Source organism: Rhododendron vialii, chromosome 4a (assembly GCF_030253575.1).
Source record: "Rhododendron vialii isolate Sample 1 chromosome 4a, ASM3025357v1".
NCBI classification, from domain to species: domain Eukaryota; kingdom Viridiplantae; phylum Streptophyta; class Magnoliopsida; order Ericales; family Ericaceae; genus Rhododendron; species Rhododendron vialii.
Genome location: NC_080560.1, coordinates 17,110,299 through 17,128,632, shown reverse-complemented (window position 1 = coordinate 17,128,632; position 18,334 = coordinate 17,110,299). Strand labels below are relative to the sequence as shown.

General features: G+C 46.5%; 1 protein-coding gene across 10 annotated transcripts; it reads right to left on the bottom strand.

The window, feature by feature from the left end:
* On the bottom strand, nt 1-17,052 carry LOC131322227 (uncharacterized). Of its 10 annotated transcripts, none has more exons than XR_009198758.1 (6): nt 16,909-17,052; nt 16,527-16,720; nt 16,014-16,328; nt 15,614-15,979; nt 1,061-1,220; nt 1-764 (listed from the first exon to the last, which is right to left on the bottom strand). XR_009198758.1 is itself a non-coding variant. In XM_058353483.1 (6 exons), the coding sequence occupies exons 2-6, from the start codon at nt 16,319-16,321 to the stop codon at nt 761-763; spliced, it is 375 nt and encodes a 124-aa protein (XP_058209466.1). In that variant the 5' UTR covers nt 16,322-16,328; nt 16,527-16,663; the 3' UTR covers nt 1-760. The 10 variants fall into 10 exon arrangements, 1 of the variants encoding a protein (XP_058209466.1); XR_009198755.1 differs by having other exon boundaries at nt 1,110-1,220; XR_009198757.1 differs by lacking the exon at nt 15,614-15,979 and adding an exon at nt 13,115-13,382 and having other exon boundaries at nt 1,110-1,220; nt 16,257-16,328.
* Nucleotides 17,053-18,334: the final 1,282 nt, after the last annotated feature.

Genomic DNA, 18,334 nt, shown 5'->3' with positions numbered 1-18,334 from the left:
ACCTACACCAGACAATTGAAGGTTTTTGTAATTCACGGAGTCGTTGGTTCAGGCTGTTGGGATTTGATCATGATAGAACACCAATTCCTGGATTTGTAAGTAATGGTTCGGAACTTCAATTTCTACAAAACCGGATCAATACGAACCCAGTGGAAGAATGGTATGGAGTAATTGCGTCCTTTCGTTCTTGAGTGATTGTAAGCCGAAAATTGAGAATTCAAAGATCTCTTGCCGGAGTTGAATTTCAGGTTGTGGCTATGTATCCATTATTTTAATGCAATACTACACTGCAAAATTAGTATCCAAATAATACTCAAAATGTAATCAAAGAATGCGCAAGATTCTAAAAGAAACTTTCCTAACTTCTTTGAAGCTTTGTATGTACAATCTAGCATTATGAAACTTACCCATGTATAAATATCCTTACATGTTAGAAAGAGAGTCATTATACAAGGGATACAAGGCCCATGTACACATTGCCATCTTTGTTGACCCATCCATTGATTGGAGGGAAAAAAATTAAGTCAAAGACATTTGTAACCGCCAAAAAGAGCAAGGGAAATTACTCCAATTGTGATTAATTTGCCAAGTTGCTGCTTGTCTTTTTACTTCTGAATGAGTCTAAGAGTGATCCAACTCCATCTAATTCAGGCATAAATTTGTACTTCATTGTTCTTGTGCACCTGAACTTTTTTTGTTCTCCTCTTTGTCTCCCCCCTCTTGGGCTTGAGAAGCATATCAATCTTTGCAAATTCCTCAATTACCTGTATTTGCAGTAAAAGACAGGCTCAAATGTCACAATATAGTCTATTTATCATTTCCAACAAACATATCCGATCTCAAATTGTTTGCATGTGTTTTTTTCTTCATATCATTTTAATAGCTTTTGAATGTGCACAAGCTTTTAGTGGGTAAATCACGTATGAGGGGTTTATTCGAAAGTATGCATGAGGGATATCAGTCGCCTCAAGCAGGAAACAATTGGGAAACATATAAATAAAGTAATGGTACATATGAAGCAAGACTCACTGTCTCCCCACACACACACACAGAGACTCACCGTCTACCCCCCCCCACACACACACACACACACACAGAGTATCTCCAACCTTGGCAATTTGATCCTACTCCAGCCTTCTAGATCAGTCGCCACCCGATAACTTGATTCCGTAGTGGATCCTTCAGTTCTTGTATAGTGCCATGAGAAACCAATGCTTAACCTAACCAACAAAAGCAATAAAGAAAAGAACGGATTAATTTAGTTGTCAAATCTTGAGATAGTGGATGACAGATTTGATATTGAGCATGACTGTAGCAGGCCGAACATGAGTTCGCTATATAACGACCGAGCCCGTGCTTTGCCGAGCACACACCTTGAGCACGGCTCCCGTCCTTGTTCTACGTCAACCATTTCTTTTGCCACGGACTCGTCGTCGGGTCATCTCGTTCTCGGCCATCTTCCACGGTGGTCGTTTGTGACTGTCCTCTCCTGTCAATCTTGTGCACGATCGGCAAAGGCGTGTTCGGCCACCCGCGGAGCAAGGCCACTGCCGACCACGGCTAGCCGCTGATTTGCATGTCTTTCCACGTGTAAAAGCGGTTATAACAGAAGATGATCGTGGGCGCACATGGGTGTGCCAGCTCAGCCCTAAAAACGGTTACCAGATCTATTTGGTGACGTCATGATGACACTGCCTGACCCGCGCAAGGCACGTGCTGGTGCTTGGAGAGTAAGTGAAGGAGCTCTATAAATACCTAGCGGTGGAAACCCTAAAGAGGTACACGCTACTACATATTCACTCTCGTAATCTTCTGCCTACTCTCTCTGCACATTACTCATCCTCACGCCGGAGGGCCTTGCCGGGACAATCCCCGGCCTGGTCTTTAGTCGTGCGCTCACTGTGCAGGCTAGGAGAAGACTCAACCACCAATCCACCAGCGGAGGAGGAGATCGAGGATCACGGGCCACACAATTGGTGAACCCGACGTGAAATCGCTTCTTATTCAAACGGCTCTCACATCCTCCAAACCCCCCACTCCTCCGTGAAACGACGACCAAACCACTCACCATGGGCGGAGATCAGACGGGTGTAGCTATCTCAGGGACTAAAGACGCTAGCGGAAATGTCATCCCCACAACACCCCATGAAAGGCACATGTCCATCTCCCTCGCACAAGGATCCGGCCTCTCACCAGTCACGGATGACGTGACGACGGCTTACATCCGATTGCTGCAGCGTCGCGATGACGAACGCGATAATGAGTTGGCCGCGCTAAAGGCGGAGGTGGCCTAAATGAAAAAACACATGCAGCAAGACACCACCCCCGCCGCATCCAGATCTAGTGGAGGAGGGGGTGGAAGAAGGCGAACACCACCTCCACCTCCACCACCACAAAAACGTCAGGACGAGGAAGGCCAACGAGGGTCCGTGAAAGACCGCCTAGGCTTCACCCCGGCACCGGGCGACGCCAGAGAAATTATCCTTTACAAGCGACCCACCGCATCCAGAACACACTACTCAAAAGAACACCGCGATCGAACCAACACAAGAGATACCGAGTCGTTCACAAGCACCTACTCCATTGGCCGCGCAGAATTCTCTCGCACAACAGTTTCGCACCGTAGCCGAGATTCCGCCCAGACCAGACGCCATGTATCTGAACGACTCGGAGAAATCCCTGCAGAAAAGCCCGAAAACAGCAACCGTGGCCGACGAAACGGAAAGGGCGTGCGTATTGACGAGCCAAAGGAGACCAAATCCCGAAAGGACATGGGGGAAATGATTGATGAACATTGCCGGGTAACAACGGATCTACGAGACAAACTCCGGCGCCGGAACCGCGAGAAGTCTTCAGATAGAGAGTCCAAAAGAACAAGGACGAACGAGCACGGCAGGCCGCCACGCCCTGGTTTTGAGCGGCAACTAAAGGATCTCGGCGTCTCTCCCTTCGCCCCCCACATAATCAACATGACGGCCGAACCCAACTTCCACCTGCCTAAGTTTACAAAGTTTGACCCCACCACATGCGAAGCCTACACCCAGCTTATTCACTTCCGTCAAACCATCGAGCTATGCACTACAAGAGACGAAATCAAATGCAAAGCGTTCCCATCCAGCCTCGGCTCTCTTGGACTCCAGTGGTTCAAAAACTTGCCCGCTGGATCCATACGGAACCTGGCCGACCTTGAACGCGCCTTCAACACTCGCTTCATCACCAGTAACAGGACAGCCAAGGAACCTGAATCCTTGTCCCAGATGAGGAAGCTCCCAAATGAAACGCTAAGACAATATGCTGAACGTTATTGGCAGCTGTTCAACGAAATCCCTGGAATCGATGAATATTGGGCTGCGCGTACTTTCAAAAACGGTCTGGAAACCGGCAGTAAGATCCTAGACGAACTCGCTATTCGCCCATCACACGGCATGGGAGAGTTAATGCGCGTCGTGGAGAGATTCTGTGCTCTTGAAGAGCTTTATGCGGACCGTGCGGCCCAGGGCATCCCGAGCTTGACAGCATCCTTCACCTCGACCGCAGCCCAACTGCCGGCACCGGCAATCATCCAGCACCCCCAACCCAAGAAGCAGGTGCACAACATCAAAGAAGGGAAAAAATGCCAGCCAAAAGAGCATGACTACGTGGCCGAAACCACCCACTTCAAGGAACCCATTTGGTCTTTTCTGAAAGAGATAATGAGGCAACCATGGTTCGAGTGGCCGACGGGCAAGCTCGGCACAGACAATGGCCAAGCTGATCAGAACCCGAGAAAGAAGTGCTCGGATCACAATGAGCTCGGCCACTACACGACGGCATGTGCCCCCTACAAGGCACTGTTGGAACGTTTGGTGACTCAAGGCCATCTCGATCAATACATTGACCGATCAAAAACGCCCACCCGGCAGACAAATCCCAACCCTAATGAACAGCGCCCACTAATACACGTTATCCACGGCCCAGTGTCAAAAGAATTTGAATCAACTCTTCAGGCCGACCTTAGCCGCGCATCAACTTCCAAGCAGGTACTCGCAGTAGGACCTGGATCCAAACGTCCACGAACAGAAGAGTTGCCCAAATGGACGATTACTTTTACCGAGCGCGATCTTGAACGTGTGCAAACACCACACTCCGACGCTCTCGTCGTAACCGTCCAAATTGGAGTGCATGACGTCAAACGCATTCTAGTCGATCAAGGAAGTTCAGCAGAGGTCATGTACTACGACCTTTTCAAAAAGCTGGATCTACCTGAGTCAGCCCTACAACCTACCGACGTACCCCTCATCGGCTTCAACGGTGCACCCGTCTGGCCGCTTGGCCGAATCTTCCTCCCAGTTGTCGTTGGCTCAAAAACTCTGACCGTCGAATTCATCATCGTCAACGCACCAAGCCCATACAACGCCATCCTTGGCCGAACCTGGCTCCACGGAATGCAAGCCATTGCTTCTACCTACCACCAGGTCGTCCGCTTCATCGACGCCACAGGACGACAGGAAGATTTGCGGGGTGACCAAGTGGCCTCCAAAAAGTGTTATGTCTCTGCCGTCCACAACTCCGCCAAAGCCAAACAAGTACAATGGGTTGAAGTCCCCGACATGGTAGTAACCGACGACGTCGGCCAAAAAGCAGAAGACAAAGCAGAGGAAGACCTCGTCCAGATGCCGATCAACGAGGACGGCTCCCGATTCTTCCTCATCAGCTCTTCCATCAACGAGGCTGACCGCGAAGAAATGTTTCAATACCTCAAGAAAAATATCGAAGTCTTTGCTTGGACCCCCAACGAAATGCCGGGGGTCGACCCGAAATTCATTAGTCACTCCTTCAACATCAAGAAGGACGTTAAACCTGTCATCCAGAAGGCACGGCGATCTGCAGCCGAACACGCCGACGCCGTCGTCGAAGAAGTCAAGCGTCTGCTGGAGGCCAACGCCATCCAAGAAGTACAATACCCGACATGGCTGTCCAACACTGTGGTTGTTAAAAAGAAAAACGGCAAATGGCGAGTTTGTGTGGATTATACCAATCTCAACGACGCTTGTCCAAAGGATTGGTTCCTACTGCCGAAAATTGATCAACTTGTGGACGCAACGGCAGGACATGCTCGGCTTAGCTTTCTGGACGCCTACAGTGGCTACCACCAAATTGCCATGGACCCCGACGACATGGAGAAAACTGCTTTCATCACGCCATATGGCATCTTTTGCTACCGCGTCATGCCCTTTGGACTCAAGAATTCCGGGGCAACGTTCAACAGAGCAATATTCAAGATGTTGGAAGAACAAATCGGCCACACTGTGGAAGCTTACATTGACGACTTGGTCATCAAAAGCAAGAAGGAATCTAACCACCTGCGAGACTTGGCCGAAGTTTTTGACATCCTCAAGCTACACAAGCTACGGCTGAATCCTGAGAAGTGCGCATTCGGGGTAAGCGCTGGGAAATTTCTCGGACACCTGGTCACTCGAAGAGGTATCGAAGCCGACCCTAACCAAATCAAAGCTGTTCAAAATTTGTGCCCACCCAGGACGATCAAGGAAGTTCAAAGGCTCACTGGGATGGCAGCGGCTCTCAACCGATTCATCAGCAAATCCTCAGACAAATGCCACGCATTCTTCCACGCCTTGAAGGGCAAAAGCCGACGCAGCTTTGAATGGACCCCAGATTGTGACTCAGCCTTTGCCGAACTAAAAGACTACTTGAAATCGGCCCCGCTGTTGGTAAAACCTAAAGAGTTCGAAACTCTTTATCTCTATCTCGCCGTATCCGCCCACGCAACCAGTTCTGCACTTATACGGCGGGAAGGCGCCGATGACAAGCCCATCTATTTCACAAGCAAGACCCTCCTTCCAGCTCAAACTCATTACCTACCGCTTGAAAAGTTAGCCCTTGCTCTCGTCTCAGCGGCCAGGAAGCTCCTGCCCTACTTCCAATCACACTCAATCGTCGTCCTAACAGAACACCCCCTCAAAGCTCTCTTTCGAAAGGCGGATCTGTCTAACAGGGTCTCCAAGTGGGCAGTTGAGCCAGCAAACTTTGATATCCGTTTCGAACCACGAACGGCAATCAAAGGACAGGTTCTTGCAGATTTCATTGCTGAGCTTACGCCAGCAGACACTGAACTCCTCAACACACCCATCCCAACACAAACCGTCGCCGAGCATCAATTGTCACCAACACCTTGGTACCTTTTCCAAGGCGTCATATGGCGTCTGCATGTCGACGGAGCGTCAAACAGCAACGGAGCAGGGGCCGGGGTCATCCTAGTCTCCCCCTGCGGAACACTACACGAAAGTGCTATCAGCATCGACTTCCCCGCCACCAACAACGAAGCCGAATATGAAGCGCTCCTAGCTGGCTTACGCTCTGCCGTTGCCATGGAAATCTCCAACCTTGTTGTTTTCTGTGACTCCCAACTCATAGTTAACCAAGTACTTGGGGACTATGAGGCTCGGGATCCGCGGATGTCAAAATACCAGGCGACCGTAGCCGAACTAATCACAAACTTTCCTAACTTCAAAATTGAGCAAATCAACCGCAAGCACAACGCACACGCGAACACACTTGCTAGCCTCGCCTCGGCATCCACAGCCTCAGAATTCAGAACCATCAACTTCAGCAGCATTGGACGTCCATCTTTTGAGCCCAATCCAGAGGTACTCAACATTGAACTCGGTCCCAACTGGATGGATGAGATCGTTGCATTTCTAAAGCACGACACCCTGCCCACAGACAAGAAGGAGGCTTACCGTGTGAGAAACAAAGCCGTTTACTACTGGCTTTCTGAAAGCGGCCAATTATACAGGAAATCAATCTCCGGACCGTATCTCCTCGTCGTCCACCCCACCCAAGTGCCCACAATTCTGACAGAACTTCATTCAGGCAGCTGCGGATGTCACTCCGGTGGCCGCTCCCTCTGTCAACGTGCCATGAGCCAATGCTACTTCTGGAAGAACATGAAGAAAGACTGCGAAGAAGTTGTCCGCAAATGCCGACCTTGCCAGCTGTTTTCACCTATACCAAAGCAACCCGCCAAGAACCTCTCCCCTATTACCAGCCCTTGGCCCTTTGCACAATGGGGGCTCGACATTGTCGAAAAACTACCAACAGCTCCAGGAGGATTCAAGTTCTTGATCACAGCAACGGACTACTTCTCCAAATGGGTAGAGGCCGAACCACTTGTGACAATCACAGAAGCTGACGTTCGCAGATTTGTCTGGTGAAACATTGTTACAAGATTTGGAGTACCATACGCCATCGTATCAGACAATGGAAGCCAATTTGTCGGTAAAGACCTAACCAGCCTCTGTGAGGAATTTGGCATACGCTTCTTCAACTCCACACCAGCATACCCCCAAGGGAACGGACAAGCCGAGGCTACAAACAAGACTGTCTGCGCCGGGATTAAGCGACGACTGAACTCCAAGAGAGGAAAATGGGCTGAAGAATTACCACGTGTCCTCTGGGCTTACCGTTCTACACCCCGACGCTCGACTGGCCAAACCCCTTTTTCAATGGCATTCGGCATGGAAGCAGTAATCCCACTGGAGTCCAAGTTTCCCACTCTGAGGACTGAGAATTTTGATCCAAAGACTAATGAAGAGGCAGTGGAACAAGAATTGATTTTGGCAGAAGAAAAGCGCGACGACGCTCAGCTAAAGCTCGCTGAATACCAACAAGAAGTTGCAAGAGGCTACAACCGAAGTGTTCGAACCAAGACCTTCAAACCAGACGACTTGGTTTGGCGAAAGGTGGTGCAAGCTAGCAAGAAGCAGAAGTTCAAACCCAACTGGGAGGGTCCCTTTCGCATTGTCAAGATCACTGGTGAAGGTGCCTACGTGCTAGAGGACATGAATGGGAAAGTTCTCAGTAACCCATGGAATGCACAGAACCTCAAGAAGGCATACATGTAGCCGAAACCCCAACAGTGTGCCACATGTTCGGCCACTACCTATCCTATTTTTCTTTCGGCTTCAGCCCAGGCCCATGTCTTTACAATTTCAACATGTACTTCATGATTGAAGAATCAAAGAAATTTTATCTGACAAAGCTTTCATTTTGCAATTCAAAGCTATTCCTTGTTACTTTATATATACTATCTTGGCTAACTTAGCCGACCACAAACGTTGACCTCGGTCACACCCACAAACGGCTCATATGCCTCTGCTTCGGCCACTATTACTGCCCAAAGAAGCAAAACGGACATCTGGTCCACCGAGCCCAAAGACACACAATACGGCTGGAATTTGGGCTCCGGTACGGCTTAGCAAGACATTATGGTCGGCTACAGCCCGGTTACACTCACGCTTTGGTGAGCAAACCACCCATAAACATTAGACACTTTACTTACAGACTAAGGCCAAAAAAATTTACCGAGCCCCAAACTACGGTTGTATGCCCTCCACAACTTTGGCGAACAATCTCACTATCAACTATACTAGCAACTAGCCGAGACCAACACACGCTCGGCAAGCTCTCTTTATTCTTTTACTCTACTTTGGTTCAAGCTCGGCAATACCTAGAGCTAGTAACTTAAACAATTGGACAAGCATTCCTACAAATAGGCCGAACCCAAACCAATGTGGGGGCTACAAGATAACTACTACCATTAGCCAAGGCTCGGCAACTCTTTACATCAACACATCTAATGTGGCCCAAGCTCGGCTCTATTATGCATTGATTCAAGCTCGGCAAAACCAAAATAATCTCAAACAAATTTCAAATCGAGCAAAAATGACATTCAAAAAAGCGTTGCAGAATAGAAGTCATTCATTTCAAAAGATCAAGTAACGCAAGCTCGGCAAAAACTTTACAGCCAAAGACCATTACATCTGGAACGGTAAAGTCCGAACTTGGACCCGCCCAGTCCAAGAGTTCAACAAAGTACGAAAAATAAAAAGAAATTAACTACAGCAACATCTTTGCCGAAACTAGCATCCGCATACAACTTCTCTCAACCTTGGGTAGCATCTCCAACTGCAACTCCTGTCCCAGCTACATCTGCACCAGCACCATCTTCGGCAAGAGCATCCTGATTGACGATCACAGGCTCTTGCTCGGCATCAGGGGCAGCTGTCTTGCCATCACTATCTTTCTCCAAACTAGTCAGATCTTGCGCAATGACGTTGGCGTCGGTCAGGTCCTCAACTTCATCCTCGCTCTCGGGAAATTCTTCAGGAGCAAGAGGTGCACACTCCTCCTCGGTATACGACAATACAAGCTCGGGAGTGACTGGGGCTGGAATAGACTTGGTCAAATTCATGTCAGCCTCCAGCTGCATTCACCCCATCTTTGTATCCTGTTCGGTAGGCGATGGGGATCCTCATTCGGATGGCGTCATTGACCATGGACCGAGCCTCCCGCATGTACTCGGCACCGGCACGGTCAAAACCAGCTTGATATGCCGCCCCGTCCACCTCCTTCATATTCCTTTTCTCTCTCCTGAGCACCTTGGCCACCTCGCCCTCGGCTTTCTTCATCCTCTCCTCCATCTCATCTCTTTCCTTCTCAAGCTCGGTCACCTGCGCTTTCACCGTCTTCAAACTACCCTTGTAGCTTTTCACTTTTTCTCGCTCGACCTTCAAATCGTCATGAAAGCGAGCGCGCTCGGCTAGCACAAGCTCGGCATCCTTTGATGAGCGCAGCAAGGCCTGTCCAGCCTGGTAAACAAAAAGCGTCGGCATATAAATACTCGAGGATAGAAAGTGAAATAAAATGACCAAGGTCGGATGATACCTGAACAAGATAAGCACCAGCATGAACCAAACTTGGCTGGAGACCCTGAGGGATTTTCTGCATATCCTTCGGCAATGCCAGACCTTGCAGAATGGCAGCGGCCAACCCAGGTTCAGCTTTCACAGAGTCCTCCACCGTCACAACTCTGCCCTCGGCCAAGGCGTATGACGGAGAGAACTCCTGAGCAACGACAGGACCAGCCGAACCCAAAGGCCGTTCGGCTGTCTTTGAGCCACCAGCCGCTGACGACTCTGTCTTCTCCCTCTCGCTCGGATTAGAACTCGGCGGCTTGGTCGGGAAGAAGTCATGGGTGACTTTTTGCCTCTTCTCGTTAGGCTCGGCAAACCCGGATTCCTGACGAACCGCTTTGCCATCTCGTATATTAACACGGACAACGTTTCGGCGACCCATGTCACTGGCAAGATCGGGCACGAGAGTTTTTAATGGAACGATAACTCCTGGGTGTTCGGCTTGTTGATCTTCTTCGAACCAAAACTCAGCTGGTTTCCTGAACGACGGTAACTTCACTCTCGGCTGCTTACTGCCTCCTGTCTGCCTCGCTTTCTTTCCTCGGCCCTGACCTTCTGTGCTCGGCGCCGCCTCCCTTCCCCTCCTCCTTAGCTTGCCCTTGTAAGACAGCTCGTAGCCAAGAAGCGTCGGCGCATCCCTACAAGCCTGAGACAGGAGTATGTCAATGTGCACCTCAACAGACAAAGATTGCTGAGTCTTTGTTATGGCTCGGTGATCTGCAAAAGTATTCAACTGTTAGGAAAATCACACGCATCGAAAGAAAAGTTAACGTCGGCTGAGCAGAAGAAACGTAGTTACCTCGAAAATCTTTCGTCTTCGGCACTGTATACTTACGTACGGTCTGGTCGCCGAACTCAAAGTTGCCCCTCACTTCGACATAAAAATTTGCCCATTTGTCAGTGTCGGGCAAACCATCTACTAATGGTTGTTTCTTGCCACGTGTGGACAAGTACCGACGCTCGGTTTGGCCGTGCCTAGACATAATGTAAGTATGGAAAAGGTCGGCTACGGTAAATTCAAGGTTGTGAAGCTCCTTCAGCTCAATCACCGACATTACTATTCGGTAGCTATTGATGGCAAAATAATGTGGGACAATGCTGAACCGAGCAAGAAGTTCCCTCAAAAAGGGATGGAGAGGGAACCTCAAACCAGCCTCACATATCGCCATCAATGGGACAGTGATATGCTCGGGATGGTCCCCCCTCGTATCCGTGATTCTGTTGCTCGCCACTTGGTTGAGTATTACGTCGTTTGGGATGCTGTACTCTCGACAAAAATCTTGGTACTCCCTAGCACTTCCGGTGAAGAAATGGGCATAGGGGCAAACTTGGCCCCTCTCATAAAGATCGTCTAACCCTCTACCCTCGGATTGGGATTCACTATGCCCTGAAAGGATAGGGGTTGGGGCGTCGGCCTGAGGGATGAATCTGGACTCGGCCTCTGGTCCCAGTTGAGGCTCGGCATCAGAATGGGTCGATGGTGTGAATGATATCTCAGGATCAGTTATGAACTCGTCGGCACCGTATTCAAAAACACGTTCGGCGTTCGAGTCAGAGGAGTCGGACATATTTGAGGCAATGGACGATATTTGGTGTCGGCGTCTGTGTTCTTCCAACCACTCTCGGAAAAACGTATCCCCAGAGTCTCCCCCTGAGCTTTCAGAGTCGGAAGAGATGACAATGGTTGGGTGAGCCAGACCTAACAAAAACAAGAAGAAAACAATGAGAAACCTCGTCATCGGCAAGGAGGGAAGGATCTCTATGCTCGGCTACCCTATTTGGCCCACCCTATTTGTCCCTTCGAGATTCAAGCTCGGGAAGTTCTAAAGACACGAAATGGGGCTCGGCCTATCTGCGCCCGATGCTGGGCTCGGCAAATCCCAACAAAGATCGAGCACGGCGTCGTTACAAAACTCGTGCTCGGAAGAACAGATCGAAGACGAAGATGAACAGTCGCTCATCTCCAGACCTCTTACTGTTCACTCAGAACAAAAAACTCCCAAAAAACCCAAGAAAGCAGAAAGGAAAGCATGGAAAAATGACACGAACTATAAGAGAGATAAAGATCGAACACATACCTGTAAATTTCAACGAGATTTGATGAAAATCTGCTGAGAATCAAGGCTGGAAGGCGAACGGGCAAGGAACGAAGCTCTGGCAATGGAGGTCTAGAGAGAGAAAGCAGCGGTGGCTTCTCTCTCTAACTCCAGCTCTTTATATAGACGTAGGGTTTTGAGATTCGAGTTTCCCGCCCATGTCACTGTACCGCCGAACCTGCAACCAATAAACAGCTGACGCGTGGCCTGATGAGACGGGCCGGCAGAGCTCCACGCGTGCCCACCGTCTCCCTGTCAGCCGTACCCAACAAGAAATCGACACCTGGCGAATCCCCATTGGTCCCCGTCGTTGGCCGTTTTATTGAAAAGGGTTTTAGGCTCGGCTCAATTCTGCCCAATAATCGAGTTCCATGCTCGGCCAAAGTTAACATCAATCCCAACCGTGCACTCGGCGACGACCGAGATTGAGGGGCTATTGTAGCAGGCCGAACATGAGTTCGCTATATAACGACCGAGCCCGTGCTTTGCCGAGCACGCACCTTGAGCACGACTTCCGTCCCTGTTCTACGTCAACCATTTCTTTTGCCACGGACTCGTCGTCGGGTCATCTCGTTCTCGGCCACCTTCCACGGCGGTCGTTTGTGACTGTCCTCTCCTGTCAATCTTGTGCATGATCGGCAAAGGCGTGTTCGGCCACCCGCGGAGCAAGGCCACTGCTGACCATGGCTAGCCGCTGATTTGCATGTCTTTCCACATGTAAAAGCGGTTATAACAGAAGATGATCGTGGGCGCACATGGGTGTGCCAGCTCAGCCCTAAAAACGGTTACCAGATCTATTTGGTGACGTCATGATGACACTGCCTGACCCGCGCAAGGCACGTGCTGGTACTTGGAGAGCAAGTGAAGGAGCTTTATAAATACCTAGCGGTGGAAACCCTAAAGAGGTACACGCTACTACATATTCACTCTCGTAATCTTCTGCCTACTCTCTCTGCACATTACTCATCCTCGCGCCGTAGGGCCTTGCCGGGACAATCCCCGGCCTGGTCTTTAGTCGTGCGCTCACTGTGCAGGCTAGGAGAAGACTCGACCACCAATCCACCAGCGGAGGAGGAGATCGAGGATCACGGGCCACACAATGACCATGACCAGGAGTATTGATTTTTTAATTTCAATTTCTTACCAAACAAGATTGTTGCCTTCAGTAAATGCTACAAATAGAGAATTACAAAAAAGTTTGTGGCAACTACCAACCCTATTTCATAGAAGAAAAGAACAAAAACTAAAAGAACATCCATCTACCTTTGAAAAATAAATCCACGACACAAGGCTTTATGGGAATACTGGACAAGAAAGATAGGTTAGCCACAATTAATAGGAATTATCCTTTTTGTTGACCTTTTCTCTCTAGCAAAGAATATCAATACAACTCACATAGATGACAAGGGGATAATTAGGAAGCCAGCGTTAGAGTAAGTATGATACCTGTGGGGTATGTATTTCAGGCAATCCCAAATGGGATGATCTCATTGAGCTTCAAATGGTAATGTATATGCCTTGCAGATTGTACCTGGGAAGCCGAAATTTTTAACACACACGAATAAAGCATGACAATACTTAGCTGAATCCAAAAAAATTTGCAGTGCTGCTCGAACTTTTCTGGTATAGGTTGCGATGCTTTTGGGTCATCATATCTACTAATTGATCTTAGATTGTGTTGTTATTAGATTTGTCTTCCGATAGTTTTTGTATAACTACACATGCGTTCCACGTGGTGTTTTTTTTAGGTAATTAAGGCATTTTTTTGGGTCCTAAGGGGGGATGAAGTTCTTAAATCTATGCAGAACTAATCTAACTGGTTTCAGTCATAAAGCTTGATAAATACAAAGGATAACAGGACATTTAAATGCGTGAACAAATAATAGGGTGCTTTTATGTTTGGACGTCTTTTGAGATTGGTAAGTAAGGGACAAAAACTTCATGCAAAATGCTAATGTGTTTGCTAATGCTGAATGCTGAGAATAAGTATCCACTTTCTTTATGTCCTCTCATAAAATGGCCAGGCCCCTTTGGATGGATGCCCAGTAAAAAGAAAATTGAAAATGAAAGATCATAGTTAATCGAGAAAATGGCATGAAATGGGTAAACGGATCACAGCTAATTAAGTCAAAGAAATGATATTGTAGCTGTGAGGACTGATGACACAAGCCTCAATGTCCTTGATGTAAGCAACAAAGCGACCTATACATAAAAGTTGCAGAATGAAATCATGTTCTTCACCTGGAGGGATAGCTCTCTCAAGGCAATGGGTATGTGGCATATGCAGAAACCAAAAATAGTTAGTAAGTAGCAACACACATTTACATTGGTAGATACGAAGAAGAAATTAATTGACGTAGGAAGCATGCTAGCGAGAACAACCTATTAGAGAGCAAAGACACCCATATTCACCAGGTACTGAGTTCTGCAAGATATTATGCAAAACTATGCCCAGGTATTATTTTTGGAAATGAAGGCAGTTTTGGGTGATGGAGTTCTCAATGCAAACACACAAACAAATAAAGTGACTCCTTTTCACGCATGTTGGAGAGATCCCTTAACTCCCTCCACTATGAATTTTCACTCCCTTCAAAATCCCAATCTTCTATTTAGACATTTTCGTGGGGTTGTAACCCTCCATTGAACTCATCGATGAGTATCTTCTTGGGCCTAATATGATATCTAAGGCTTCTTGTTACTCAAAATGGAAAAAAGACCGGACATTTTGTCGAACAATTTAGGCACATATAATATGATGAAACGGTAAAATTAGTGGTCCATTCGCACCGCAGGAAAATAAACCCATGAAATCCAACACCCAACAATGAAACTGTCGGAACTCATGAAAACAATGTAATGATGAAATGAGTTGTCATTGGATCATCGAATCAAACAACAAGCAAAGCACATGGAAGGACCGAAGGACTATGATCATTAAGTTTACATGACCAACATGGTCTCTTAATCAGAAAACAGCCAGAAAATAGAAACTAAAGTAATGGTGAAATTTAAGCAACACTCACCGTATACAATCAAAGTTTTGTTGCAATGAAGTTTTGAAGCAACACTCACCGTATACTATCAAAGTTTTGTTGCAATGAAGTTTTGAGGCAACACTCACCATGTACAATCAAAGTTTTGTTGCAATGAAGTTTCCTGTTGCTCCAAACCGAAGCAAAATTCACCCTGACTCGCTCCTCCAAACCGAAGCTGTGCACATGCTTCACACCAACGACCATCAAATCCACCGGTTTCTCCTCACCCACTCCTTCTCGCTATGGCAAAAAGGTTCTTTGTCCACCATTCCTACCACCCAAAATCCAAAATGCATAGAAACTGAGAGGGCTGCAAAAAAAATCACCCACCGGATAAAAGAAAGCCCTCAAATGAAACAACCAACAATTTTTAGGGATTTCGCCGAATAGTTGGTGGGCATAACATCCTAACAATGGATGTTTATTGAACTTACTATGCGAATACTCTTGGGCGGCGGAATTTGGGCATCCCAAAAACCCAATTTCAAAATTTTCATTTCCAAGAATCATGAAGTTGAAGTCCACAAGGTTAGGTACATCTACAAATGGAATGAAACCAGGGAGATAAAAGATGGGCAATGCAATATTGGAGTAACTACACTCAATTTCAACTTTCAAAGTAAAAACTGTATCGCCATGGAGTGGTAAATAAAATGGATTTGGCAGATGCTTCCAGATACATTTTGGCAAAAAAAAAAACCTAAAAAAAATAACCAAAAGTTCTCACCAATTTGAGTTATTCTGATCATGAAAGGTCATTAAGCAACCATTTCTTCAAAGGATTGTCCCAATGGTTGAACAATAAACCCCAAACAAACCATGTCCATGCGCTTTCAATGTCTTAATTCGCAGAATATGGATGTTGTGTGTTGTGCTCGCATTCGACGGCACACGACCCGTGACAAGATGGGTTAATTACAGTCCCAAAATTCATTTGAAAGGTGAGATGTGAAGATGGTGAGAGTTTGTTTGTCGAGGAAGAGCTTCAATTCGAATCAGATGTAAAATTCCCTTTGAATGCCGCTAGCGATCAACGTCATCCTCGAATTTACACAACGCAATTTCTTCAAAGTTCCTCTCTCTCTCTCTCTCTCTCTCTCTCTCTCTCTCTCTCTCTCTCTCAGTACGGAGTTTCCGGGGGACAACTACCTAAAACATGTTCAAGTGCCGAGCCTGCTAACGGTTTCGTAACAGATCGTTGTCTTTGGGAGGAGTGGTGTGGAAGGTCACAACTGTTTACTCTATAAATTAACATGTACGCACAGTCGTTTACTCTATCAACGCCTTTCAACTTTTGATCCCTTCACGGAAAGGTCATCAAATGGTTGAAGGCCCAGCGTTTGAGACTTTGATTAGGAATGAGCGCATACCTTGGGACGATTGAAGGAAATTTATCGGATTCCTTATGTTTGCACGAGGAATATGTAGCCTTCATTAGGTAACTGTCAGAAAACACAAAGATAAAGGGATGATGAAATTGAGTAATTATTGCGTCATTGTATCAAACAGTTTGTATGCAAATCACATAAGAGAACTTTGTTCACAAGGTATGTGTAAGGAATACGTTGCCTTCATCATGAAACAGTCAGAGAACATCAATTTAAGTAATGGTGAAATTGAAGCAAAGACCCACCGTTTACCTTTGCAGAGACAGATTGAGTTCAGTTCGGAAAAGTTTTTGCAGTTGTATTTCTCTGCGTATAGTCAATCTGCGAGGAAGGGGAGTACGTGAATGGGGTCGCCTTTTCACTCTTGCTCGTCGGCCGCTGTTGTTTTGTATCTTTGTAGCCAAATTCAATTAACTTTTTGATGTGTGGGTGTGTGATGTTGAATTCTGTTATTGTCATTGAAACATTATATCAAACACATGGTAGGCAAATCACATGGAAGCTCTGGTTTAAGTTTGCATGAGGGATACGTTACCCTCATCAGAAAGAACTCGAAAACATCAATCATCATAATCTAATGGGAGAGAGTGCAGATCAAAAAATAAACTAATGGTGAAGTTGACGAAGAACCAACCGTTTACCCTTTGCCGCCAAAGAGAGAGAGCCACCTAGAGTTCTGTTGCAGTTTGATTTGTGACGGTCGTGTGGTCGTTGTGCCACTTTGTTCTTTTGGAGGTGTTGTTTCCGTGAAGAATCGTTTCCATGAAGAAGCGTGGGCTGGGTTGCCCTGTAGATGGGTGTGCCGGAACTCGTTGGGTGTGTCGTTTTCTTTGAAGCAATGTATGGTGTCGGTTGGGAAGAGGTGCAAGATATGGCAGGTATTAATTGCAAGTGGTAGGGGCATTTGTGGAAAAGGAAAAGGAGGAAACATCTTCGTACATTTAAAAGAGGTAGTATAAATAATGCTGGCTTTGGTTTCCTTTTTTTTTTTTTTAAAAACTATGATTAAAGCATTTGGTTTACATCAAATATACACCAAGATAAACTCATCTCGGGAACATACATGCACAAATGATCAGAACGTTTCATTTATAAAAATATTTTTCTAAGTGTCTCTGTAATAAACCAGTTCATCCGGATATCAGTAAAGGGTTGATCAATTTTCGTCTCTGAATTTGCCAGGAGAAAAATTAAATGAATTGATCAAAATCTTTACCGATATTCTAACGAGTTGGATTTTTTTTAAGGTAAATAATGTGGTCAACAAATTAAACGGCTCAGGTTATTGGTATGAAAACTCCGTTCCAAATTAATATCACGAAATTTGGTGTATATTTGGTGTGCTTGGCTCATCCGATATATAAGATTGGAGTTGATTTATGAGAAGGGTTTGTCTTTGTCCTTCTGGGCAAACTTTCGCCGTGGAAAACAACCACACCCTTCAAATAATTTCCCACTTTAACTTCACATCCACATTTATCAAGTAAATAATTTTATAAAGTTGGGATTGTTTTCCTTTTCCTTTTACAGTGGAGCAATTTTGAGATCAGGCATGGCCAAGCTTCTCCGAGCATGGGATAAAGTTAGATGTTCTAATTTTTTATTAGAATTATAAATAAAATATTTTAAACAAAATGAGTGACTTCGATCATCTTTGTGAAATCCGATACGAATTCCAAAGCCATATATGCACATGGAGTATGTACTCAAACGTATGTATTCATAGCAGCTTTGTTTAAATACACACAAAAAGCAAACCATTTGTATGGTGCAAATCTTGAATGAATTCTTCTACAACCAGTGATGGTACTCAAATATATATTCATGTGAATTTAGGTGCTCGCATTTGTGACTGTAAGCCGCTGTCAAAGACCCAACCTAAAGATGGATATAACCACCAATTCGAAGGAACTAGGGGACGGTGCTGTGCACCATCAGAGCTGTCTGTTCAGTAATCCAAGCCCGATAACCCGTGCATCAAAATCGCTTCAAACTATGCACCTCCAAAACAATTTAGCACTCTATCAGTAGACCATATCTCATTACTTAGTATATGATTA

What these genes read in the sequence shown, in the direction of transcription:
- LOC131322227 (XM_058353483.1), bottom strand. Translation starts at nt 16,321, where the DNA reads ATGAAGGCTACATATTCCTCGTGCAAACATAAGGAATCCGATAAATTT. An exon ending in ACTTGAACATGTTTTAGGTA is followed by an intron (nt 15,073 to 16,032) that starts GTTGTCCCCCGG and finishes GTTGGTGTGAAG; the next exon opens with CATGTGCACAGCTTCGGTTT. An exon ending in CAAAACTTTGATTGTACATG is followed by an intron (nt 1,221 to 14,972) that starts GTGAGTGTTGCC and finishes TTTGTTGGTTAG; the next exon opens with GTTAAGCATTGGTTTCTCAT.